Raw genomic sequence first — 20,647 nt, forward strand, 5'->3', positions numbered from 1 at the left:
TGGGTACTCACATGTGCCCTGCTCAGACCCCTACTCACTCACATGCAACGTGCCCACACATCCTTGCTCGTAAACCTTCACACAAGTGCACACACATGTTTATATGCAGTTAGGGACTGCGGCAGGGTTCCCAGGACCCCAAAGGGAGCCCTCACCCCCAACACCAGCAGCATTCTGTCTCTGAGGTGGACCCCCAAGTCAGCCAGTCCCCAGGCAAGTTCCCTTGCCCTCTCTCCCAGGGAAATGCCAGTTTGGCAGAGGGAAGATTGTGTGTAAGAGACATGTAGATCTGGCTTCAAACGTCAGCTCTGCCTCTGAGCCTCAGTTTCCTCATCTGTAAAATGGGGATACGAATAATCACTGAGAGGTCACAGGGCAGGGGTGGATTCCATACAATGATCTATATCAGGTATGATGTGTGTGAAGTGGCTGGGGCATAGCAGATGCTCCATAAATGCTGGTTGGATTAACTACCTGGAGCACGGAAGATAACAACATTATCAAGCGCATTCAACAAATCTGTTATGTTCCAGGCCTTGCGTTGGGCACTGGGGCCTCAGACTGAAAACAAAGCAAAATCAAACCAAAGCCTGTCCCCTCCCTTCCCTCGAGATGCTCACCCAATACTGGAGATGAAATGCTGATAGCCAGTTTCAAGTCAGAATGAACTGTGCTTGGAGACACAGAAAGAGAGAGGCAGCAGGGTGCCGGGGGACAGAACGGGGTTGCCACTTCTCAGGGGGTGATCTTGGTTAAGGGACTTTCCCTTTTTGAGACTCAGATTCAGTTTCCCATCCATAAAATGGGCATGAAAACAACCACCTCACTAGGATGTTGTCCACATTCAAGAGGCACCAGGTGCGGAGCTCTCTGAGCAGAAGGGCGATGATTCCAGTGTGGCTGCTGCCTGGAAGCTGGTCCCTGGGCCCCTTCACCCCTCCTGAGCCTGTGTTGGGGAAGCATGTAAGGGTCTGGGACGGGGCTGTCTGTTTCCATGCCAGAGCCTGCCGTTTCCTCACCAGGAACCCAGTCCTGTGGACCCCAGATCTCAGGGGCAGGGCGAGGGGCTGGAGTGGACCCCTGGGATGTGCTTGTCCATGGACAGATGTGGTCAAGCATCTTTGGCCAGCCAGGTCTGAGCATTTCTGGTGACCACAGACCTGGGGAAGTGGCAGAGAGGTACTGCCCCTTAGGAGTGCCCAGTCTAACAGGAAGGCACAACCTCCCCACAGGAGCACCCACTTAGAGGGGGGAGACAGTACAGCAAGTCACTCTGGAGGTGACCTGAGACTCTTCAGAATGGCAGAGCTGGGAGGCCCCTTAGAGATGTCTGGAGTCACCGGGGGCTTGGCGTAGAGAGACCCACTCAGGATCACAAGGGCTGGCTCACTGTGGGTGGAGTGGTGGGAGGCAGAGGCACTGGGATAAACTGGAGCCTGGACCTCCCAATAAAGACCTTCAAGGTCAGCATTTTATACTCAGTCCCCCAAACCCAAACCAATCTGGGGTCTAGCTCCTGCCCTTAGCTGGTCCCTTGGCAAGCCCTAGGTGCAACCTCCCCTTTTTACAGATGGGGGAACTGAGACCAGAGGAGGAGGCAGTTTTCTAGCCAAGAGACTTTAAGCAGACCATAGGCCAGCTTGAGTTCTCTCCTTTGCCTCGCATACAGGGTTGGTATGAGGAGGAAGGATGATGGATGTGAAGCCCGCAGCCCAGTGCCTGGCACAAAGATAAAGCTCAGCGAGGGCTCGCTGTGATTATTATTAATTATTATTGTTATGAAGCGCCAATGAGGCTGCCAGGCGAGGTGGTAGTGAAGGCTTTCCGGAGGAGGTGACTTCTAAAGGCGGGGGTGACCCGGCTTGGGGAGGAGGGGCGGCTGGGACCGGAGGAAAGAACAAGCAAACCGCCTGCCAAGTGCGCCCCGGAGGCCGGTCGCCCGGACGCACAGCTCAAGGCTCGACCCGGGACAGCAGCGGGCCTTGGACGCCCCGCCCGGGCCGGCTCCCCTGTCGCTGCCCCTGGACGGCCCCTGTTTCCATGGCGACGGAGGCTGCCCCTCCGCGGGACCCCGACCCCTTTTACGAGGCGCGGAGGCGGTTCCTCGCAGCGGGGAAGGGGCTCGGCCCAGCAGCCAAGCGCTCGCGGCGACCGTCAAAGGCGGCACCTGCGGGGCCGGAAGCCGGGCGGGCCGGGCGCGAGACGGCCGCGCGGGGGGATGCTGCTCCCGGCCCCCTCCCGCCTCCACAAAGCGCCGCCCGCCCGGGGCCCCTTAATTCAGGGGAACCGCTCCCTGGGCGCTCCGCCCCGCAGGGGACCGGAGCTGCGACCCCCGCCCCCTCGCCCGGCGTCCCCCCCGGTCCCCTCCGGACCGCTCTATTGTCTCGCTCCGCCCTCCCCTCTCCTGCCTCCTCCCCGTCTCTCTCTTTTCCACGTGGCCAGGCTCCTTCAGGGCTTTTCTGGGCTCTCCCGAAGTTTCCACCTCTCTTGTCTCTCCGTGTTTGTCTTTCAGCAGCGGGAAGAGGCGGGGGAGCGGGGTGGGGGTGGGGTGCCCTTTGCGGGAGGGCGCTGGATGGCCCTGCAGGGATTTCAGACTTCCGGTGCTGGGGGCACTTGTTAGGCCCCTCTTAAGGAATCAGGTGATAAGAATAGAGGCTGAATATTTTTTCAAATTATGTATTTATTTTTGAATAGGTCATTGAGGCACATGGTAAAAATGCAAACGGTGCACAGGAAGACCACACAAGTAAAATAGCCAACCCCTCCCCCCAGGCCTCCACCAAGGCTCCCTGTTTTCATACACACACATACACACACACACACACACACACACACACACGCGTGCGTGCACACTCTTCAAGGCAAGGCTGCGTCCAGGTCCCTAGTCCTCTCCTGCTCAGCGCAGGATTCAGCACAATGCATGCTGGAGGTTACAGAGACATCTACAGATGTCAACACGTGTGTGTCCACACACACACGTACACTCCCCTACCTAGGGCTGGCTGAGGGGCACCTCAGGGGGCCCAACCAGGGGATAGGTGAGTGGTAGCAAGTGTGGACAAGTGGCCTGTGGCATGATGGATGGGACGGCAGACAGCTGGATGGATGGGCTGGTGGACAGAAAGACAGACAGGAGCTGCCAGAAGGTGACTACCTGGCTGGGTAGGGCTGTCTGGGAGTGATGGATGGGACACAGAGAGGGCTGAGAGGGCCTGATGGGGGAAGGAAGGAAGGAAGGCTGGATAGATGGACAGACAGACTGACAGATGGAGACAGATGAGGGGGTGGGGGAGGGACGGGTAGGAGGGGTAGATGAGTGATGAGAGACCCTGCTGAGAGAAGGGACAGGGTCTTGCTGGGAAGTTGGGGCAGAGACGATGCATAGGACTGGGTGAGGCTGGACTGCTCACTGCTGGGCTGGCTACAGACAGACGGACGGACTTGTGGATGGACGGGTGGGTGGATGGAGAGGGGAGCTGGGAAGGAGTGACCGGGCCCTGCTGGGGCGAGTTGATGGAGATGGATAGACAGATTGGAGGGAGACAGGACAGGAAGGAGGGGCAGGGGTGGGATGGGGTAGGAACCCTCGAGACCTGCATGCCTGGACATGTGCGTGTGTGTGTGTGTGTGTGTGTGTGTGTGTGTACACAGGCATGTGCGGTGTTGGGGCTGTGGCTGTGTTTGCAGCACTTCCCAGTGTGTGTGTAGACTTGTGAGGGCGCAGGCCTGGTGATGGGTCTGGGCATAGGGGCCTGGAGTGTGGGGTCTCGCCCTTCCCTCAGGGACTGCATCCAGGGAGCATGGCTGGAAGGGGGCCTGTGTGCTTGTCAGCGCCTGCTGGAGGAGAAGGGGCTGGGGCAGGCCTGGAGGTTCTCAGAGGCAGAAAACAAACCCCCCCCCCCCCCCGGCCTTCTGAGCCTCCACCAGGCAACCAGGCGGGCCACTGGACCATCAGAGCTCAGGAAGGGAGGTGGTACCTGGCAGGTACTGTGCCAGCCCGGGTCCCCAAATATGGTGTCAGTGATAAAAATAATCACAGCTGACATTTACGGAGGCCTTGCCATGTGCCAGGCCCTGTGCCAAGAGTTTCTCACACTTTCTTTCATGGCTCCCTCACAAGGTGAGTATTGTGCTATTTTTGTCCCCACTTGACTGAGGAGCAAACAGAAGCTCTGAGAGGTGAAGCGCCTCATCCGGGTCTCACAGTAAATGCTGGTGGCTGTGGGAAGCCAGACGTGAGCCCTCAGCCCCTCGCCACCTCTGGCCCGATCCCCCCACATCTGCCCAGGGGACCCTGGTTGTCAGGCTGGACTGTGAGAGCACAGCAGGGAGGAGACCAGGCTGGAGAAAAGACAGGAGTGATCTTGGAGGCCACGCCCTTAGCCAAGTCGCACTCGGGGCCACAGAGCCCGATGGGCTTAGATTCGAACCCTAGCTTTGCTCTTGTGTGACTTCGCACTGGTCACTTCATCTGTCTAAGCCTCAGTTTCCCTGTCTGTGAAATGGGAAGATGCTGCTCACAGGTCTGCTGTGATGAAGAAATAAGATGATGTAGGAAAAGCATCTGGCAGGTGAGAACACCCACAGCCACAGTGGAGGATCCTGGAACTCAAGTAAGGCCACTTTGTGGGGGCCCCGGGCGCCCCACCTTCTGCAGCAGTGAGAGTCCCCCATGACTTGTCATCTCGAGAGATCATCCTGGGACTCTGGGCATGACGCTGAGCTCTGTGCTTGGCATATGGTAACTTGTGCTACCTTCACACCTCTCTAGGAGGGGCAGCCACTGCAAGCTCCCCATGTCCTGATGAGGAAAATGAGGGAAAGAGGGGGAAGTAACCTGCCCAGATCATACTGGGAGAGTTCCCATGACTGCTCTGGTGGGAAGCCCCCAGCTTCCCCATTCATTCAACAAAGCTGTGTGCCAGACTGTTGGGGGAGGAACACCACGAACAAGCAGGCAGAAACCCTGGCCTCTTGGAGCTTACACACAGGTGGGGGAAGACAGACAATAGAAAAATAAACAATAATATGGAGAATCTGGCATGGCAGCTGGTGGTTAAGTGCAATGAAGAAAAATATAGCAAGGAAGAGGGATGGGGAGTGGAGGGGTGAGGTGTTGCTATTTTAAATACAGTGGTCAGGCAAAGTATCACAGATAAGCTGAGCTTCAAGCAGGGATCTGAAGGTGGTGAGGGAACCAGCCCTGAAAGCTGAGAGGGGCGGGAGTGATCCAGTTAGAGAGAACAGTAAGTGCAAAAGCCCTGGGGCAGGCCTGCCCTCTTTTTATATTCCAGATTCGCTTATGCCAAAGATCGGGAGGAGGCACCTTCCATGCAGCTGACAGCCTTTGGGTGCTGCGATGACACAAGAGAAGTGACTAACTGAGAAGGTAAGAGCCCTGAGCTGGGAGTCAGGAGGCCAGGGTTCTAGTCTTCACATTGCCTCGGTGACCTCCAGCAGGTCCTCTCCCCTCTGTGGGCCTCAGTTTCCTCCCTTGTAGAATACAGAGGTTGGACTTTATCTCCAAGGATTCCATTGCCTGGATGTGCGGTGGCTAGTTCTCCACGCATGAGCAAGGGCAGCTGGGGCGGGGGAGGCTCCGAGCACGGGCTTTGGAGATGCTTCTGCCCCTTCGGGCTCCTGACTTTGAGCAAGTGACTCTGACTTCTCTGAACCTCCACGTTCTCCGCTGTAAAACGGGAGCAGAATCCCCACTTCTCGAGGTGCTTGTGTGCGTGAGATGCGGTGTTGCTGCAGAGCTCCTAGCTGGGGCAGGCGCATCATCGGGGCTCCACACGTGGGCACTGCTGTTACGTTGAATTTTAAAACACCTGGTTAAAGACTGGCTCTCCCAGAAGGAAGAGAGGCGAGTGGTCGCGGTGCTCACGGAAGGCTTCCGGGGCGGGGTCTACGCTGAGTTTGGGAGCAGAGGATACGGCCAGATGGGGAAGGAAAGGCCAAGAGGAAGGAGGGGTGACAACCGGGAGCCAGGGGCGGGAGGCAGGGGTCTCTGAATCCAGGCGGGGTGTGGGCAGAAGGCGTCCCAGCGACCCGGGCGGTGGAGCCCCCGCCATGGGCGGGCCCAGGCTGAGGCCCCGCCCCATCCGGAGGCTCCGCCCCGCATCCAGGCCCCGCGGGCAGGATTTGCCTGGAACCCACTTCAAAGGGTCCCAGGAAGCTTGAGCAAGCCCCAAAGGAAGCGGCACAGCCTCTAACCCAGCTCTGGGGGTGGGGGAAGCCCCGCAATTAGGGGGGAGCTTCCTCCCACGCTGCCCCCTCAAAATGCGGGAGCCCACATTTAAGTCCCTCTCTTCCCAACCCCAAACCGCCTCCCTGGAGGGGGGAGCTCGGCAGAACTGCTGCTCAGGCAGGTTCGCCGCAGGAACCTCACCTGAAAAGCTGAACCTCGAGTCCCCTTTGGCGGCTGCGACTGGGGGACGTGTCCTTTTGAGAAAGCTGGGGCGCTAATACCCACGTGTGTGTGCAAGCCACAAACATTTGCTGAGTGCCTACTGTATGCCAGGCTCCCCCTGGGCTTGGCAAGATGGAATCAAACTGGGCCTCTGTCCCTGAAGGAGCTCCCTGCCTGAAGGGGGAGCGGACGGTGAGAAAGTGATTGTAACAGTGTGAGATCTGAGGTCTGTTCCAGGGTGAAATTATTTATTTGGCCCCGGGGAGCTCAGCCAGCTTTTCAGAAGTGCCTTGATTGTGAAGGTACAATAGCTAAGATTTAACACACACTGACAGTGTGCCAGACCCTGTGCTAAGGGTTTTACACACATAATCTCATTTAATCCCAGCCGCAGCCCGAAGCGTGGCAACCTTTATTATCGTGCCCATTTTACAGACAAGCCAGCTGAGTTTACAAAGCTTGCCCAAGGCCATGCAGCTGGTTGAGGGGCACAATCCAGGCCTGCTGGACTCACCATTCATTCCTTCATTCACTTATTCACTCCTTCACCCACCAAAGCTGTCTTGGGCTGGTACTATAGACCAGGCACCCTCCTGCATTTGGGGCTCTGTGTTCCTTCTGTGTTGCTCCACTGAGTAGTAGTCGCTGAGGTGGAGAGGGCATCCAGGGAGAGGATCCGGCTTGGACAAAGGCAGGCCGGCGTGAAAAGCCTTGAGGTGTTCCAAACGAGCAGGTGGGCAGGACTCTGGGGGGAGACACACTTGACTTTTTAGTTCCCGCTCTGCCGTGGACTAGCTGGGTAACTTTAGGCAAGTCGGTTTTCCTCTCTGAGCCTCACTTTCTTCATCTGCAAAAATGGGGACAACATTGGCTCTTCCTTCCAGGGCTACTGAGAGGATTAAATGACTTCATGTAGGTGAAAGTGGCCTGGCACATAGTAGGCCATCAAGAAATGTGAATTGAAAGGAATGGAGGGCAGAGACTGAGAGTGTCACCATCAAATGTGAGCATCTTGGAGTGACTCCCGCGGGCAGGGCCCTGTTCAGGCTGGTGCCAGGAAAGCCGAGGGGCGTCAGAGTCCTCTCCTGCCTCCGGAGCATACAGCCTAGTGGGGAGACAGTTCAGAGGCTGGGAAGACAAGAACACGGTCCGCTGGCTGAAGCTAGGGTCCAGGGAGCATGGAGTATGGGGGCTCCAGGAGCTCAAGGAGGGGCCTGGTCCCTGGAGGCTTCAGAAGACTGACCTTGAAGTCTCTGCCAGCAGAGAGTGGGCACGTCATTCCAGGCCCATTCCTGCCCTTCAAGAGGCAGGATGAGAGGGGCCCCTGTGAGGGTGCGTGCCGGCTCCAGGGCCTGGGCTAGAACACCGGCTCCAGCTCTGACCAGCACATCGGCTCCTCTGCAAGACGAGGACAGTAATAGTGCCCACCTGCTGGGGGTATAATGAGAATTGAGGGGGTCAGGACAGGTGAAGCGATGGGAACTGGGCCTGGCACGTAGTAGGCACTTTGTAAGTGTTGGCTGCAGTGATTTTTTCTGACGCTCTTGGCCAGAGGTGGGCACAGATGGAAGGAGAGGCAGCTGAAACTATTGCCTTGATGTTTACCTTGCTTGTCTCTTGGCCCCCAGCCCCCAGGCCAAGTCCTAACACAGGTGAGCCCGGAGCAGGCTGGGAGCTGGAGGTGGGGATGAGCAGTTGAGGCCCGGGCAGCCGCACACACAAACACATTCAGGCTCCACCTGCCTGGACCGGAAGCCTCGCTTGCTTCAGTGGCACTCAGGCCCTGAGGGCTTTTTGGGGCCTTTATGGGGTAATTCCCTCTCCATTAGGGCTGATTATGTCACTATAAATACCACCTTTCGGGGCTGCTTTTTAAGACTCACTGAAGAGCTTTCCTTCTCGGGATCCAGTCACTCAGAGCGGGAAGGACTGAGAGGGAAGGGCGTGTCATCAGGTGAGTGAGTAAAGACCAAGGAGCTGTCCCCACCCCACATCCTCCTGCCACCTCACACCCCGCCCTTTCCCACAGGCCTCTGCCCATGACACATGTCATAGACAGCGGCACCCAGCTCGTGTTCTCACTCCCCAGCGGGGCACGTTCCTCCGGGCACACAGCTCACAGCCAGCGGGGCCTGCTCGCACCCCTGTGTGTGGGGTCCAGCCTTGCGTGGCCGTGCATGGAAACCCACACATGCCACGCAAAGGACCAACCAACACAACACACAGAGACTTTCATGCAACATGGAACTTGCCAGCACCTTCACGGACTCATTAGTTCATTCATTCAATTCCTTCATTGATTCGGCAAAGGTTTGCTGACTACATATGCTGTGTCACATACTGTCTGTTTTCTACAAACATCTCTGCACTCCTGGAGCATATCTTCTGTGACATATCCAACATACAGCCTGCAAATGGCATGTAACACACATGTAAGACAGGGTCTTACATACAACACATATGAAGTCTTACACTCACCACACTGTCCATAGCCCTGAGGGTCCAACACAACATGCAAAACACTCTCCCTACCACGTACTCCACACACACACACACACACACACACACACAGACTCCCAATGTGCCGTCTGAGGCACCCTGTGCACACCACGTGCACACCACTGTGCACATCGCCTGCCACAGATGCTGCTTCCTCTGGCCACACTGCACGCAGCTGTGATGACGGCTGAGATTTAAAGAGTGTGATCCGTAGTCACAGCCTATGTGGTTTATATGTGTGACCTTCTGTGATCTTCATGCTAACCCTCCGAAGTTGGTTTATGCATCTTCCAGGTGAGTAAGCTGAGGCTCAAAGAGGTGAAATGTCCAAAAACACATAGGCTGACTCCACAGCCGATGTTCTCGACCACTGCCAAGTACAGCACACTCACACTCACACGCAAATCCTCGCACGTCTCCACATGCTCACACACACATGCACACACACCAACAACCCACACATGCTTGCACACTCTCACACACACTCATACACAAATCCTCTCATGTCCACACATACCCACATTCAAACACAATCTCACACACACTCACTGTCATGGACACTTGCACACTCATACACTCTCGGAAGACCAAGGCTCTCCTCCCATCCTCTTGGTCAAAGGCTTTAATTACACTGCCCCAACACCTGTAATTAACCCTCCCCCCCTCTGGGGGAGATGTCTGGACCCGCTTCCCAAGGGGAGGCGCCAAGGCTGAGAGGCCAAGATGTCCACCTCTAGCAGGGAGGGCCCGGGAACTGGGGTAGCCCAGCGTGGCATTGAGCGAGCAGGTCCAGAGGAGTCCAGGGGAGGATGGGGTCAGAGAGAAGAAAGTGGGTAGAGGTAGGCTGGAGCTTCCCAGGAAATCAGCTGCTCCAGCTGCTCCTCCTGGACTGGCCAAAGGGTGATTGGGCAACAGGCTGCTGTGGGTGGCCAGGGCAGCCGGTGAGAGGATGCTTCCTGCTGGTTTCACTAACGCCAGTCACTTCCGTCAGGAGGGGAGATGAGCTCATGTCTGAGGAACCCGTGGGGACAGGCCCCCTGAAGGGGCAGGTGGGAGGCAGGTGTCCTCTTGAGTGTCAAACATACCCAGCGATTCCTCCACGCGGACTGGTGGATGGGGTGCTCTGCAGCAGCCGCTGGCCCACCCTTCCCCAGTACAGAGCAGTGGTTAATGCAGAGACTCCCCAGATTCAAATCCTGGCTCTATCTTCCAGCTATGCAACCTTTGGGCATGTTGTTTAGGCTCTTGGAGCCTCAGTTTCCTCTTCTGTAAAATGGGGATAATGACACCTACGTCCCAGATGAGAATTAAATGAGATAGTGCATGTCTGACTCATTCCTAGAGGTGGCTGCTCTTGGATCACAATATTCTTAGAGGACCCTGAGCAGAGATGCTCTCTTCAGCCTCCAAGGTTTGGAGCACCCTTCAGAGGTCCCAGGAAGAGGGGCATCCGGGTCTATCTCGGGGCTCCCCTCCTAGCCCTGCTACTAAGGAGGCAACTGCTTCTCGGTCCCCTAGCCCATTTCAGCCCAGGCCTTCAGGCCAACTTGAGCAAAGGGTGAGAGTGAGGATGGCTCGGTGCGGTGCAAAACCTTCCACACGTCTGGGCCGAGGATCCCCGCTCGGAGATCTGGGGACTAGCCCTGGGGGCGCTGGTGCTTTGAGGCGCTCAAACTTGAGAAGGCCTGGGGGGCCCCACGGTCCTCCCCAAACCCCTCGGGACTTCCCGTCGCCTCCCGGTGTCAGCCCGGCCCCTTTAAAGACATTCCTGAGGGCGTGGCTTCGGTGACGTCAGCGCGGGGCATGAATGAACACGAGCTGGTTCTCACCCAACTTCCATTAAGGACTCGGGGCAGGAGGGACCGAAGTTGCGCGCGGGCAGCAGGCGGGAGCGGGACACCGAGGCCGGCGTGCGGGCTGCGGGCGTGCGGGAGCCGGGCGCGGAGGGTCGGCGGGGAGCCAGGAGCGCGGCATGGAGCGTCGGGCGCCCCGCGCCGGCCTCGCGCTGCTGTTGGGCTGCTTGCTGGCCGCGGCCGCCGCCGCGCAGGGCAAGGAAGGTGAGTGTGCGCGCGGCGCCCGCCCCGGCCCCGGCGGCCCGACCCCCGGAGCCCCGCGCCTCCCGGAGCCCGCGCGCCTTGACGCGCGCGACTTTGGAAACCGACCTGGCGCCGCCCAGTCCCGGCACCCTGGGGTCGGGAGGGCGGCGATCGGGACGAATCTGGGACCCCCACCCAGGGTTATAGGGCCTCTGGTGACTAAGGGGTTGCGGCCCGGTCGCGCGCGGCTCGGAGGCCGTCGAGAAGGGGACGCGGCGCGGGCCATGCGGTTGCAGCCCGGGCGGCGGTTTCAGGAACGCGTCCCGGCGCGGGGCGCGGGAGTCCCTAGGAGAAGGGGGTGTCTGGGGGACCTTCCGCGGGCTCAGCTTCTTGGTGACCGAATTCGCTAACGCGTTTGGCCCGATTTAGCAGAGAAGGCATTTCTGGGGAGGCCCCTCATTTTGGGGAGGGGGCTCTTCGGCCTGTGGGAGCCCCCTGCGGAAGCCCCTGCTTCCTGAGATTTTCTCCGCGCCCTTCTTTGCCTCTAGTCCTGGAGGAGAGTACCGGGGGAGTTTCGGGTCAGTCTGCCCACGCACAGCCTTCCCTCCTTCCCCCCGCTTTCCCAGGCTCGGGGGGCAGGTTCGGGGCCGCGAGTGCGGACAGGAAGGACCGAAGCCTAGAATTCTGAGCAAGGGGTGACTCAGAACTAGGAAATGTGGCAGGTGGGGGCGCGGCCTTCCGAGGTGTGGAGCCGTCACCCTAGGGCCACCAGGGAGTCCGGGCACCCGGGGGTGGGGGACTGAATCACCCGCCCCCGCCCCAGCGCTCCCGGAGCCGCGCTGGGTGAGCGCTGGGAAGGGGCCACCGCAGACTTTGCCCTGGGCGGGGCGGGTGTGGGGATGGGGGCGTTGCCCCTCAGCTAGGGTCGCAGAGAGGATGGGGGCTCCTGCCCTTGGCCGAGGACCTTCCTGTCCACCCAGTCGAGGCCGGCTTCAGTTTCCAACAGTGAGAACAAGTTTTCCCCGCTGCCTGGGCAGAGCGAGGCTTCCGCAGGCTCCGCCAGGGGGAAGTGGGGAGGAAGCCCTGCCGGGAGAGAAGTTTCCTGGAGCCTTGTCCTTTTTTTCCACCCCCAAAACTGGGGTCGGAGGATTTGCGATTCCAAGTTGGTTGGAAAAGAGCCAGAGCTGGAGCTCTTGTGGGGGGAAGGGGGTGGCATCCTGTCCCGTGCCTGGGTCAGTCAGGGCTCCTGAGCCCAATTTATAGGAGTGGGTGGCAGGGATTCCTGTGACCCTCAATACCTGCCTCCCAGCTTTTGGTCCTCCCCCTGCCTGGGGAACTGTGGTTGGAGAGAAGGGGGGTGGGGGGGGCTGCGGATAGGCAGCACTGACACTCCCCAGCATTGCTTGCCTGCTGCAGCCCCAGCCGCCAGCCTGGAAGCCTGGAGCTGCCTTGTCCTTGTGCCCCATGTCATCCCTCCTCGGCCCAGATGACTAGGCCCCCCTTCCATGGGATGGGGGAAAGGGTGTGCATTGGAGAGTCCTGGAGTGGGGGAGCACGTTTGCTTGGGCTCCAAGAGTCCCTGTGAGCACCTCCCTAGGGACGTGTGCCTACGGTGGGGAGAAGTGATGGCCCAGCTGGCAGGCTAGTTGTGGTGGACCCACCTGCCATGGGTTGGAGGGGGACAGAGAGAAGGACACACATACCCCTTCCGCCCTTAACCCTGGCTGCTGCTCACGTCCCCTTTTTCTCGCGCTTCCCCTTTTCTTTCTTGCCCTCTCCCCATGGCTGTGTTTGGAGACTCACGCGGAGTCTGTTAGATTCTCAACAGCCACAGAATCTGTCCTCCTTTTACAAATGGAGAAACTGAGGCAAGGCCAAGCCTTCGCCAGCCAGGGCGCTCTGCCCAGCGAGGGTCAGATCTGAGCATCCAGCTTCTTGGGCTGCCAGACCCAGGGCCCCTCGCCTTGTGGTTTCATGGTGGATTTTTCTGAGAAGCGAGACTAGCTGGGCAGGGGTCCAGGGGTTGCTGACTTGAGGTGCCTGATGGGAAGAGGGCTGGAGAATGCTCAGAAGGCCTGGAAGGTCCTTGGCTTCTTGATTCTGTAAGAGTCCAGCTTGCCCTCTGTCCACTTCTCTTTTTTCTTCATTTTTTTCCCCGAGTCCCCTGCCTCCCCCATTTCTGTAGGAATTAGCTGGTCTTGGTTAAAGAGGGATGGGGAGCAGGGAGGTGACACAGGGGAAGGGGTGGTGGTAGTGGTTTGAGTAAGGAGCTGTACAGCTCTATGGGCCTGTAGATGACACTTAGGGTGGAACTTAAGGCAGAGGAGGAGGCTTTCCGGGGGGTGGGGTGAGGGACAGAGGGCTCCTGGAGGAGCCCTGCCTGGTCCTGGCCTCTCAGGGAAGCCTTGTGGGCAGTTGAGGGGTGCCTGGGCTCCCACCCATTCCCAGGAACAGGAGCCTGTGGCCCTGGAAGGGCTCAGGGAGAGAGCCGCACCCACAGCAGGGTGGAGGGCCCTGCTGGGCTCCCGTTCCTGGTGACCGGTTCTAGGGAATTTCCCGGGAGGTGGCTGAGGCTGGAAGCCCCTGGGGAGGCTCCTTCCTGTGTGAGGGCTTCTTTTTCTCAGATGAACCAGGTGATACTTCTAGAGCCAAGCCTGGGGCTGGGAGGGGAGCCTGCTCTGACAGGTGTGGTGGGGGGGTCCCTCCGTGCCAGGTTAACCCTTCAGAGCCTGGGAGCCCTGAGCCCCCTCCCTCAGGAAGCGTGAACTGCAGCTTCCTACCCGCCTGGTCTGGTCTGGGGATGGGGGCGCACCCGCCGTTGTCCTCCTTCCCACCCAGCTGGAGCCAGGAACCCCCAGATTCCTTCCTGTGTAGCCAGAACATTCCATTTGCTAGTAGGGTTAGTGAGTTTTCCAAGGCTGGGCCCTGGGCATGTCTGAACAAGTCCCTGCCCCTACCCACCCCCCAGCCACCCTCCCCATCCCTCAGCCTTGGGGCCGGGGCCACATCGGATTTCCTCGCCCCGTGTGGGCTGCGGGACACTTCCTAGAGAGGTTTGGCCTGTTGGCTGTCAGTGCCTCACATGCAGGCCTGGGGGCCGTCAGCCCAGGGGAGCAGGGCAGTGTAGCCTCAGGAAAGGGTTTCTAAGACTCCTCTCGGACTCCTCCATGCCGCCCTCCACACCACCCCCCTTCCCAGTCTCTCTGAATCAGGCCCCTCTCTGCTCCCTGCCTGCCCGAGTGCCCCCCTTAGAGTTGCTCTTCCAGACCCTGGCCTTGAGGAATGCTGCTCCTTGAGTCCAGATGCCTCATGCTAGAGGGTCCAAAGGAAGTGAGTTTTTGATCCCTTCCCCTCTCCCCCCTCTGTATCCGGGGACCTTGCAATATCCTCGTGCCTCAGTTTCCCCAATCTCCTTGCCCTCCAGGGAGGTGGCTCCTGCGGGCAGCTACCTGAACCTTACTTGGACATGGAAGAGGGGCAGTACCCGGGCCCTTGGATCTCAGCTGCAGCCGAAGACCTGGTGGAGAGTCAGGGATGGACTGACGGGGGCGCCCGAGGGCGGGGCTAGATCTAGGGAAGCCCCTGGCAGTGTGTCCCTCCTCCAGGCCCCAGATGTCTCTCGGGGGACAGCACGGTCCTGGCACCTGGTCCCTCTAGGCCTGGAAATCCCCTATAAGGGTTTCCTTCTCTGCCCCCCAGACACCCCTGGCAGGGCCAGGGTGTGAGGGACAGGGGCGGTGGGAGTGACCTGACTTTCCCAGGGAAGGGACCTCGCCAGCTGTGTGGATCTTTGGGCCCCTCCCAGAGACCCCTGTGGGTTCAGGGCTTTATCCCGCCTGCTCTGTGGCTTTTGTGGTGGGAAGATCGATTTCCAGACACCCCCCACTGGCCCCTGCTCCCTGGAGCTATTCCCACCTGTTAACAGCTCTCTCCTCTTGGAATGCTATGAGACACGTGTGTACATACGTGTGCTGTATATGTGTGTGCTGTGTGGCCTGGGTGGGGGTGGGGGGTTTCACTCTGGGGGGATGTGGCGGGAACAGACACAAGTGCCCCCAAGGCCGGAGGGTGAAGTGCTGCTGAGGGGCCTGTCCCAGGAAGCAGATGGGGCAGCGCGGTGTCACTTAATAGCCCTGCTCACCCCAGCTCTCAGCCCAGCTGCTGTCCCCCTGCTGGGCTGAGCTCTGCCCCGCTCTGCCCAGCTGGGGGTTGACTGGGGGGTGCTGTGTGCTAGACCTGTGGCCTGGGAGACCCGGCTAGGCCTCACCCAGCCTGCTCCATGACTTAGGCTCGGTCCCTCCCTTCCCCCAGCCTCCTCTTCCCTATTTGTTGAGGGATGGGTCTCTTAGATATGGTGACCCCACACAGTGGGGTCTCTTTGAGGGCTGAGGAAGCCATCACGGCCTCTTGGGGTTCCTGGGGGACTGCCACCTTTTCCGCTTCGGTCTGACCCCTGGAGACACCCTCCCGCTCACCGGTCCCCCTCCTGTCTCTTCCAGTTGTGCTGTTGGACTTTGCCGCAGCTAAAGGAGAGCTCGGCTGGCTCACGCACCCGTACGGCAAAGGGGTAAGTCTTCAGGGTCGGGTGGGGCATGGGATGGGGAGACCGAGGCTTGGGGCGATGGGGCCTGGCCTAGATCAAACAGCTCAGCCAGGCCTCAAACTCAGGGTTCTGCTTCTCACCCCAGGCTCAGAGTCAGTGCCCCAGGCCGGGTGGGCGGGCGGGTGGGTGCTTGGAAGGTAGGGAAGGGACCCGAGAGGTGGGAAGAGCTGAGGGGACAGCTGGTCCCTGGCAGAGCAGGTCTCTTGGATGCCCCAGAGGCTGATGGTCAGAGCCCCCTCTGGTTCCCTCCGTCCACTTCTTGGGGGGGAAGGGGTTAAAGGCTCCGCATGCCTTTGAGGGTCCTAGCCCAGGAGGTGAGAGTTGAGGGAGGGACAGGGAGCAGTGGCTCCCAGGTCCCCACCGCCCCGGGAAACCGGATCGAGTTCCTTCCTGCCGGGCCCCTCTCCCTGCTCCCCCAGCTGTTGCTTCCCCTTCCTGCTCAGGGCTGAGTTTATTTTGCTTCAGCCCACCCAAGCGTCCTCCCTCTGCCCTGCCCTGCTGTGGCCAGGACTGGCGGGCCAGACGCTGGGGTCCTTGCCCTGGCTTTGTGTGTGGTCACTGTGTGGTCTTGGGGAAGCTATTGCTGCAGTCTGGGCCTCAGTTTCCCCCTCTGTACAATGGGCCCTTGCTGAGTTTGTCCTGGGCCTGAGCCGAGGAGAGTGGGGTCTCCAGGGGGCTACCTGGGACAGTTTCCACTGCTGGCCAGATCCATGTGATTCAGGTGCTTGTCGCTGGTCACCTTAGCTCCCAGGAAGCCTGGAGTGAAGCTCTAGCGGATTCCCAGTGTCCTGGAATGTCAAGCTGGACGGGAACACAGATCACCTAATCCAACCCAGTCATTATGCAGAGTGGGAAACTGAGGCCCAAGGGCATTTGAGCCCTTGGCCAACGCCAAACCGTGCAGCCCAGGCCTCCTTCCTCAGCCCCTCTGCTTTCATTCATTCACTCACGCATTCATTCAGTACTTTCCTGAGCACCTACCTCCTCTGTGCCCGGTAGGCCCTGGGGATGCAGGAGTGAGATGCCGTCCCTGCCCCAAGGAGTTCAGAGCTAGTGTGGGAGCCAGATGTGGTTGTCACCACATAGGTGCTGCAGTAAAGGGGACATGGAGACTGGAAGCCAGATGGGGGCACTCGGCCCAACCTTGGTCCAACATGGGAAGTCTTCCTGGAGGAGGAGGCTGAGCTATGTTCTGAGGAGGGAAGAATATGCGCTGACCTGTTCCAAATCCAAAATCTAGGTGATGGGGGGTTATCCATTGTTTTCAACTTAACTGCCTCCCCTGCCACTCACACACGTCAACACACACGCACGTACAGTGAACGATAATGGTGATGATGATGGTACGAGCTGCCTGGTGCGAAACCTGCTTCATCTTGCCCGGGCCAGGCGCCGTGCTCAGTGCTCTGTAGGCGTTCTCTCGTTTCTCCTCAAGGCTATTATGGGAGGTGGATCTTGCCCCATTGTACAGATGGGGAGCGTGAGGCTCAGAGAGCTTATGTCATCCCACAGACTCCGCCCCCAGTGCACAGTCTAATAGAGAGTTCAGCACCCTGACACTGGGGTCAGGAACACTGGGGGGCCGGGTCCTGGCTCAGCCACTTCTAGCATGTGGAGGTGACTTGATGCCCCTCTCTGGGCCTGTGTCCTTCCCGGTAGAATGAGGATAGCAGGGATTGTAAGCATCTTCCTGAGGCCCAGCTCTGCCACCAAGGCACGGCCTCTGGGCCTCAGTCTGCCGCTAGGCTCTTGCCCACACTAACCTGTCGGCCCCCACGCAGTGGGACCTCATGCAGAACATCATGGACGACATGCCCATCTACATGTACTCTGTGTGCAACGTGGTGGCCGGCGACCAGGACAACTGGCTCCGCACCAACTGGGTGTACCGGGGTGAGGCCGAGCGCATCTTCATCGAGCTCAAGTTCACCGTGCGCGACTGCAACAGCTTCCCCGGGGGCGCCAGCTCCTGCAAGGAGACCTTCAACCTCTACTACGCTGAGTCGGACGTGGACTACGGCACCAACTTCCAGAAGCGCCAGTTCACCAAGATCGACACCATCGCGCCGGACGAGATCACGGTCAGCAGCGACTTTGAGGCGCGCCACGTGAAGCTGAACGTGGAGGAGCGCTCGGTGGGGCCGCTCAGCCGCAAGGGCTTCTACCTGGCCTTCCAGGACATCGGCGCCTGCGTGGCGCTGCTCTCCGTCCGCGTCTACTACAAGAAGTGCCCCGAGCTGCTGCAGGGCCTGGCCCGCTTCCCCGAGACCATCGCGGGCTCCGACGCACCCTCCCTGGCCACCGTGCCTGGCACCTGTGTGGACCATGCTGTGGTGCCACCCGGAGGCGAAGAGCCCCGCATGCACTGCGCGGTGGATGGCGAGTGGCTGGTGCCCATCGGTCAGTGTCTGTGCCAGGCGGGCTACGAGAAGGTGGAGGACGCCTGCCAGGGTGAGTGATGGTGCAGGGGTGGCAGGGCAAAGGGCTACTGGGGGAGGCTGCGTCCCCGGCCTCTAGTCTCGGCTCTGGGACCGTGGGGTCTTTGGTAAAGTTATCCCTGCTCTGACCTGCAGTGGTTCCGTCAGTGGAAATCGTAGGGCCTTCCTGGACATCAGTTTCCTTATTTGTGACTTCATTCACTTATTCACTGAGAATGAATGAAGTGGGAAACAGTATAGTATGGAGGTTATGAGCAAGGATTCTAGAACAAGAATGCCGGGGTTCAAATCCCAGCTCTACATTTAGCTGTGTGACCTTAAGCCAGTTCCTTAACCTCTCTGTGCCTGGGTTTCCTCATCTGTAAGATGGAGATGAACATAGAGCCCACCTTGTAGGGTTGTTATGATAATCAAATGACTTAATGCTCATAAAGTGCTTAGGTCAGCGTCTGACACGTAAGAGCTTTAAGTGTGGTTGTCCTTTTTGATTCATCTCACAAGTGTATCTTGAGTATCTACTATATAGCAATACTGTGGACACAAGGGACGGTCCCAGGAGCTAGTTCTCTCTCTGTTAACTCACTGTGTGACCTTAGGCAAGTCACTTAACCTCTCTAGGCCTCTGGCTCCTCTTTGTACGTGGAGGTGAGTGAATGGGACTCAGGATTCACGACCCCTGGCTGCACGTGTGAGTCCTGCACGAGGTGGAAGGGGGACCCAGGGCCTGTCGCCCTGCCTGATTCTCCCTGGGCCGTAGACCCAGATTCTCCCGCTGGGGCTTCTACCGATGGAAGTCGAGCCCAGAGAGGGGGCCGATGAAGTCAGACTCTCTGGGGAGGGGCCTGGGCCGTAGTGAGCTCACGCTGGGAGGCTGCGGCTTGGCACGGCCGGGACCTGTGACAGTGGAAACAGCAGCAACGTGGATCTTTTTCACTGGGTGACTTTTTCTACAAGTGGCTGTGGGGCAGGGCATTTGTGGAATGCGGGCCGACCTTTGGAAGGCCAGCTCGTCCCTTCTCTCTGGGAACTTCTCTGCTGAGATAAGTGGGATGTTGAGACATTGGGGGTTTGGTCCCTACAGTTGTACATGCTCTCTCCTTGGGTGGCTCTCTCTTTGCCTCCGGCCTCAGGTTTCCTGTTAATAAAATGAGAAGTTCAGCTATACCAGCAGACTTCATGCTTGGTTTTTAGCCATAGATCCTGCAACCCATGGAGTAGGTTGAAGTGTTGGAGGGGCTTGAAGCCCTTTCCCGTGGGCTCCATTTGCCTCCTAAAACAAATCCTCAGAACCTTGCTTAACACAGTCTGCAAACCCCTGGATGAGAAGTTCCCTAAGAGCCCTTCTGGCCATAAGCCTGTGGTGTAGTCTCTGCTCCAGCCCTTCCCACTGCCCCGTCGTCCTCCCAGCTCCCCTCTGCTGAGCGAGTCCCCCTTCCCCAGGCGGCCCCTGTAGGTGACCTCGAGTGCACACTCCCAGTTTCAGACAATGACTGGGGGGCGGGGGGGGGGGCCGAGGCAGCCCTGTGGGTCGAGCTGCCTCCTCCCACATGACATCCTCACACAGGAATGCAGGGGTGGGGGCCGAGGGACAGCAGAAAACTTTCCACAGGCTGGTGATTCAGGCCCTGCAGAGATAAGTGGACAGTTGGGGTTGGGGGGGCGTCCCTGGGAAGGGGGGCCGCTTTCCCTCCCCCAGAGGTGGGGTCAGGGCTCTGGCAGGCTTTGTTTGTGAGGCACTCAGCAGGCCCCGTGTGGGAGGACTGGTTTCCAGGAGCGAAACCCTTGACATCGCTGGTGGGACCCTCTCAACCGGCAGCCACCTGGTGCCCTGGTCATCCCTCCTTGGGATCCTGCTCCCTTTACTGTGGTTTAGGGGCCCTCTGTATGGCTGGGAACCCCCAGGCTGGCTACGCTTTATCCCTCCAGACTTGTCCCCCAGCCCCTGACCAGGATGCCGATGGAGATAGTGACAGTCACTCTGGTGGACAAGTGCTCTCCAAGGGCAGGCATGAGCTGAGCAGGTGCTTTATCGGGACGCTCCTGCTGGATCCGCACCCCTTTCTGCCAGGCGGAGGCTGTTATCCGTCCCATTTAACAGACAGGAAACTGAGGCTTAGAGAGGCTCTGAGAGTTGCCTGGAGTCACACAGCTAAAATACAGCCGCCTTGGGATTTGAATCCAGGTGATGCAGTGGCATCCAGGCCGGAGGATGGGTCAGGAAATGGGGCGGGAAGTGACCAGTTCCTTTGGAATCCCTGACTCAGCTCCTGGCCCTGGGACAGGCTCTCAGGGCAGCCCCGGGAAAGTGGGTCCTGGTGCAGGAGAAGGGGTGGTTGGGGGGCTGGGACAGAGCATGTTGAGGGAGAAATGGAGGGGGGTGCAGAGTCTGTCCCCCTGCCTGACCCTCCTCGGGGCCGTAGACCCAGATTCCCCCTCTGGGGCTTCTATTGATGACAGACTGAGCCCAGAGAGAAGCCTGGCTCCCCTGAGTTCACCCAGCACCTGGTCCCGGTTGTTCCCAGAGTTCGTTTCTTCTCAGGGTCCTTTCCTCAGGAAGCTGGGAGCTCAGGAAAGAGTTAAAGGGACAATGGAAGGGAGGCGCCTCCCAGGTGCTGTGTTCGGACAGGTGGGCACGCTGCCCGGATTGCTCTCGTGAGCT

At 59.1% G+C, this 20,647-nt stretch overlaps 1 protein-coding gene across 4 annotated transcripts in view; it reads left to right on the forward strand.

Moving 5' to 3' along the window:
- Nucleotides 1-4,164: 4,164 nt before the first annotated feature.
- Nucleotides 4,165-20,647, forward strand: part of EPHA2 (EPH receptor A2) — a 34,044-nt gene continuing 17,561 nt past the window's right edge. The window contains exons 1-3 of one of the 4 annotated variants that reach the window (XM_070252663.1): nucleotides 4,165-5,389; nucleotides 15,447-15,514; nucleotides 17,332-18,001. In XM_070252663.1, the coding sequence (XP_070108764.1) occupies nucleotides 17,341-18,001 (661 nt within the window). In that variant the 5' untranslated portion in view covers nucleotides 4,165-5,389; nucleotides 15,447-15,514; nucleotides 17,332-17,340. Of the gene's footprint in view, nucleotides 5,390-10,704; nucleotides 10,969-15,446; nucleotides 15,515-17,331; nucleotides 18,002-20,647 lie in introns of those variants that run through there. The other 3 variants (XM_023635697.2, XM_001488739.6, XM_023635696.2) reach the window with 3 other exon arrangements.

Source organism: Equus caballus, chromosome 2, assembly GCF_041296265.1.
Source record: "Equus caballus isolate H_3958 breed thoroughbred chromosome 2, TB-T2T, whole genome shotgun sequence".
Classification (NCBI taxonomy): domain Eukaryota; kingdom Metazoa; phylum Chordata; class Mammalia; order Perissodactyla; family Equidae; genus Equus; species Equus caballus.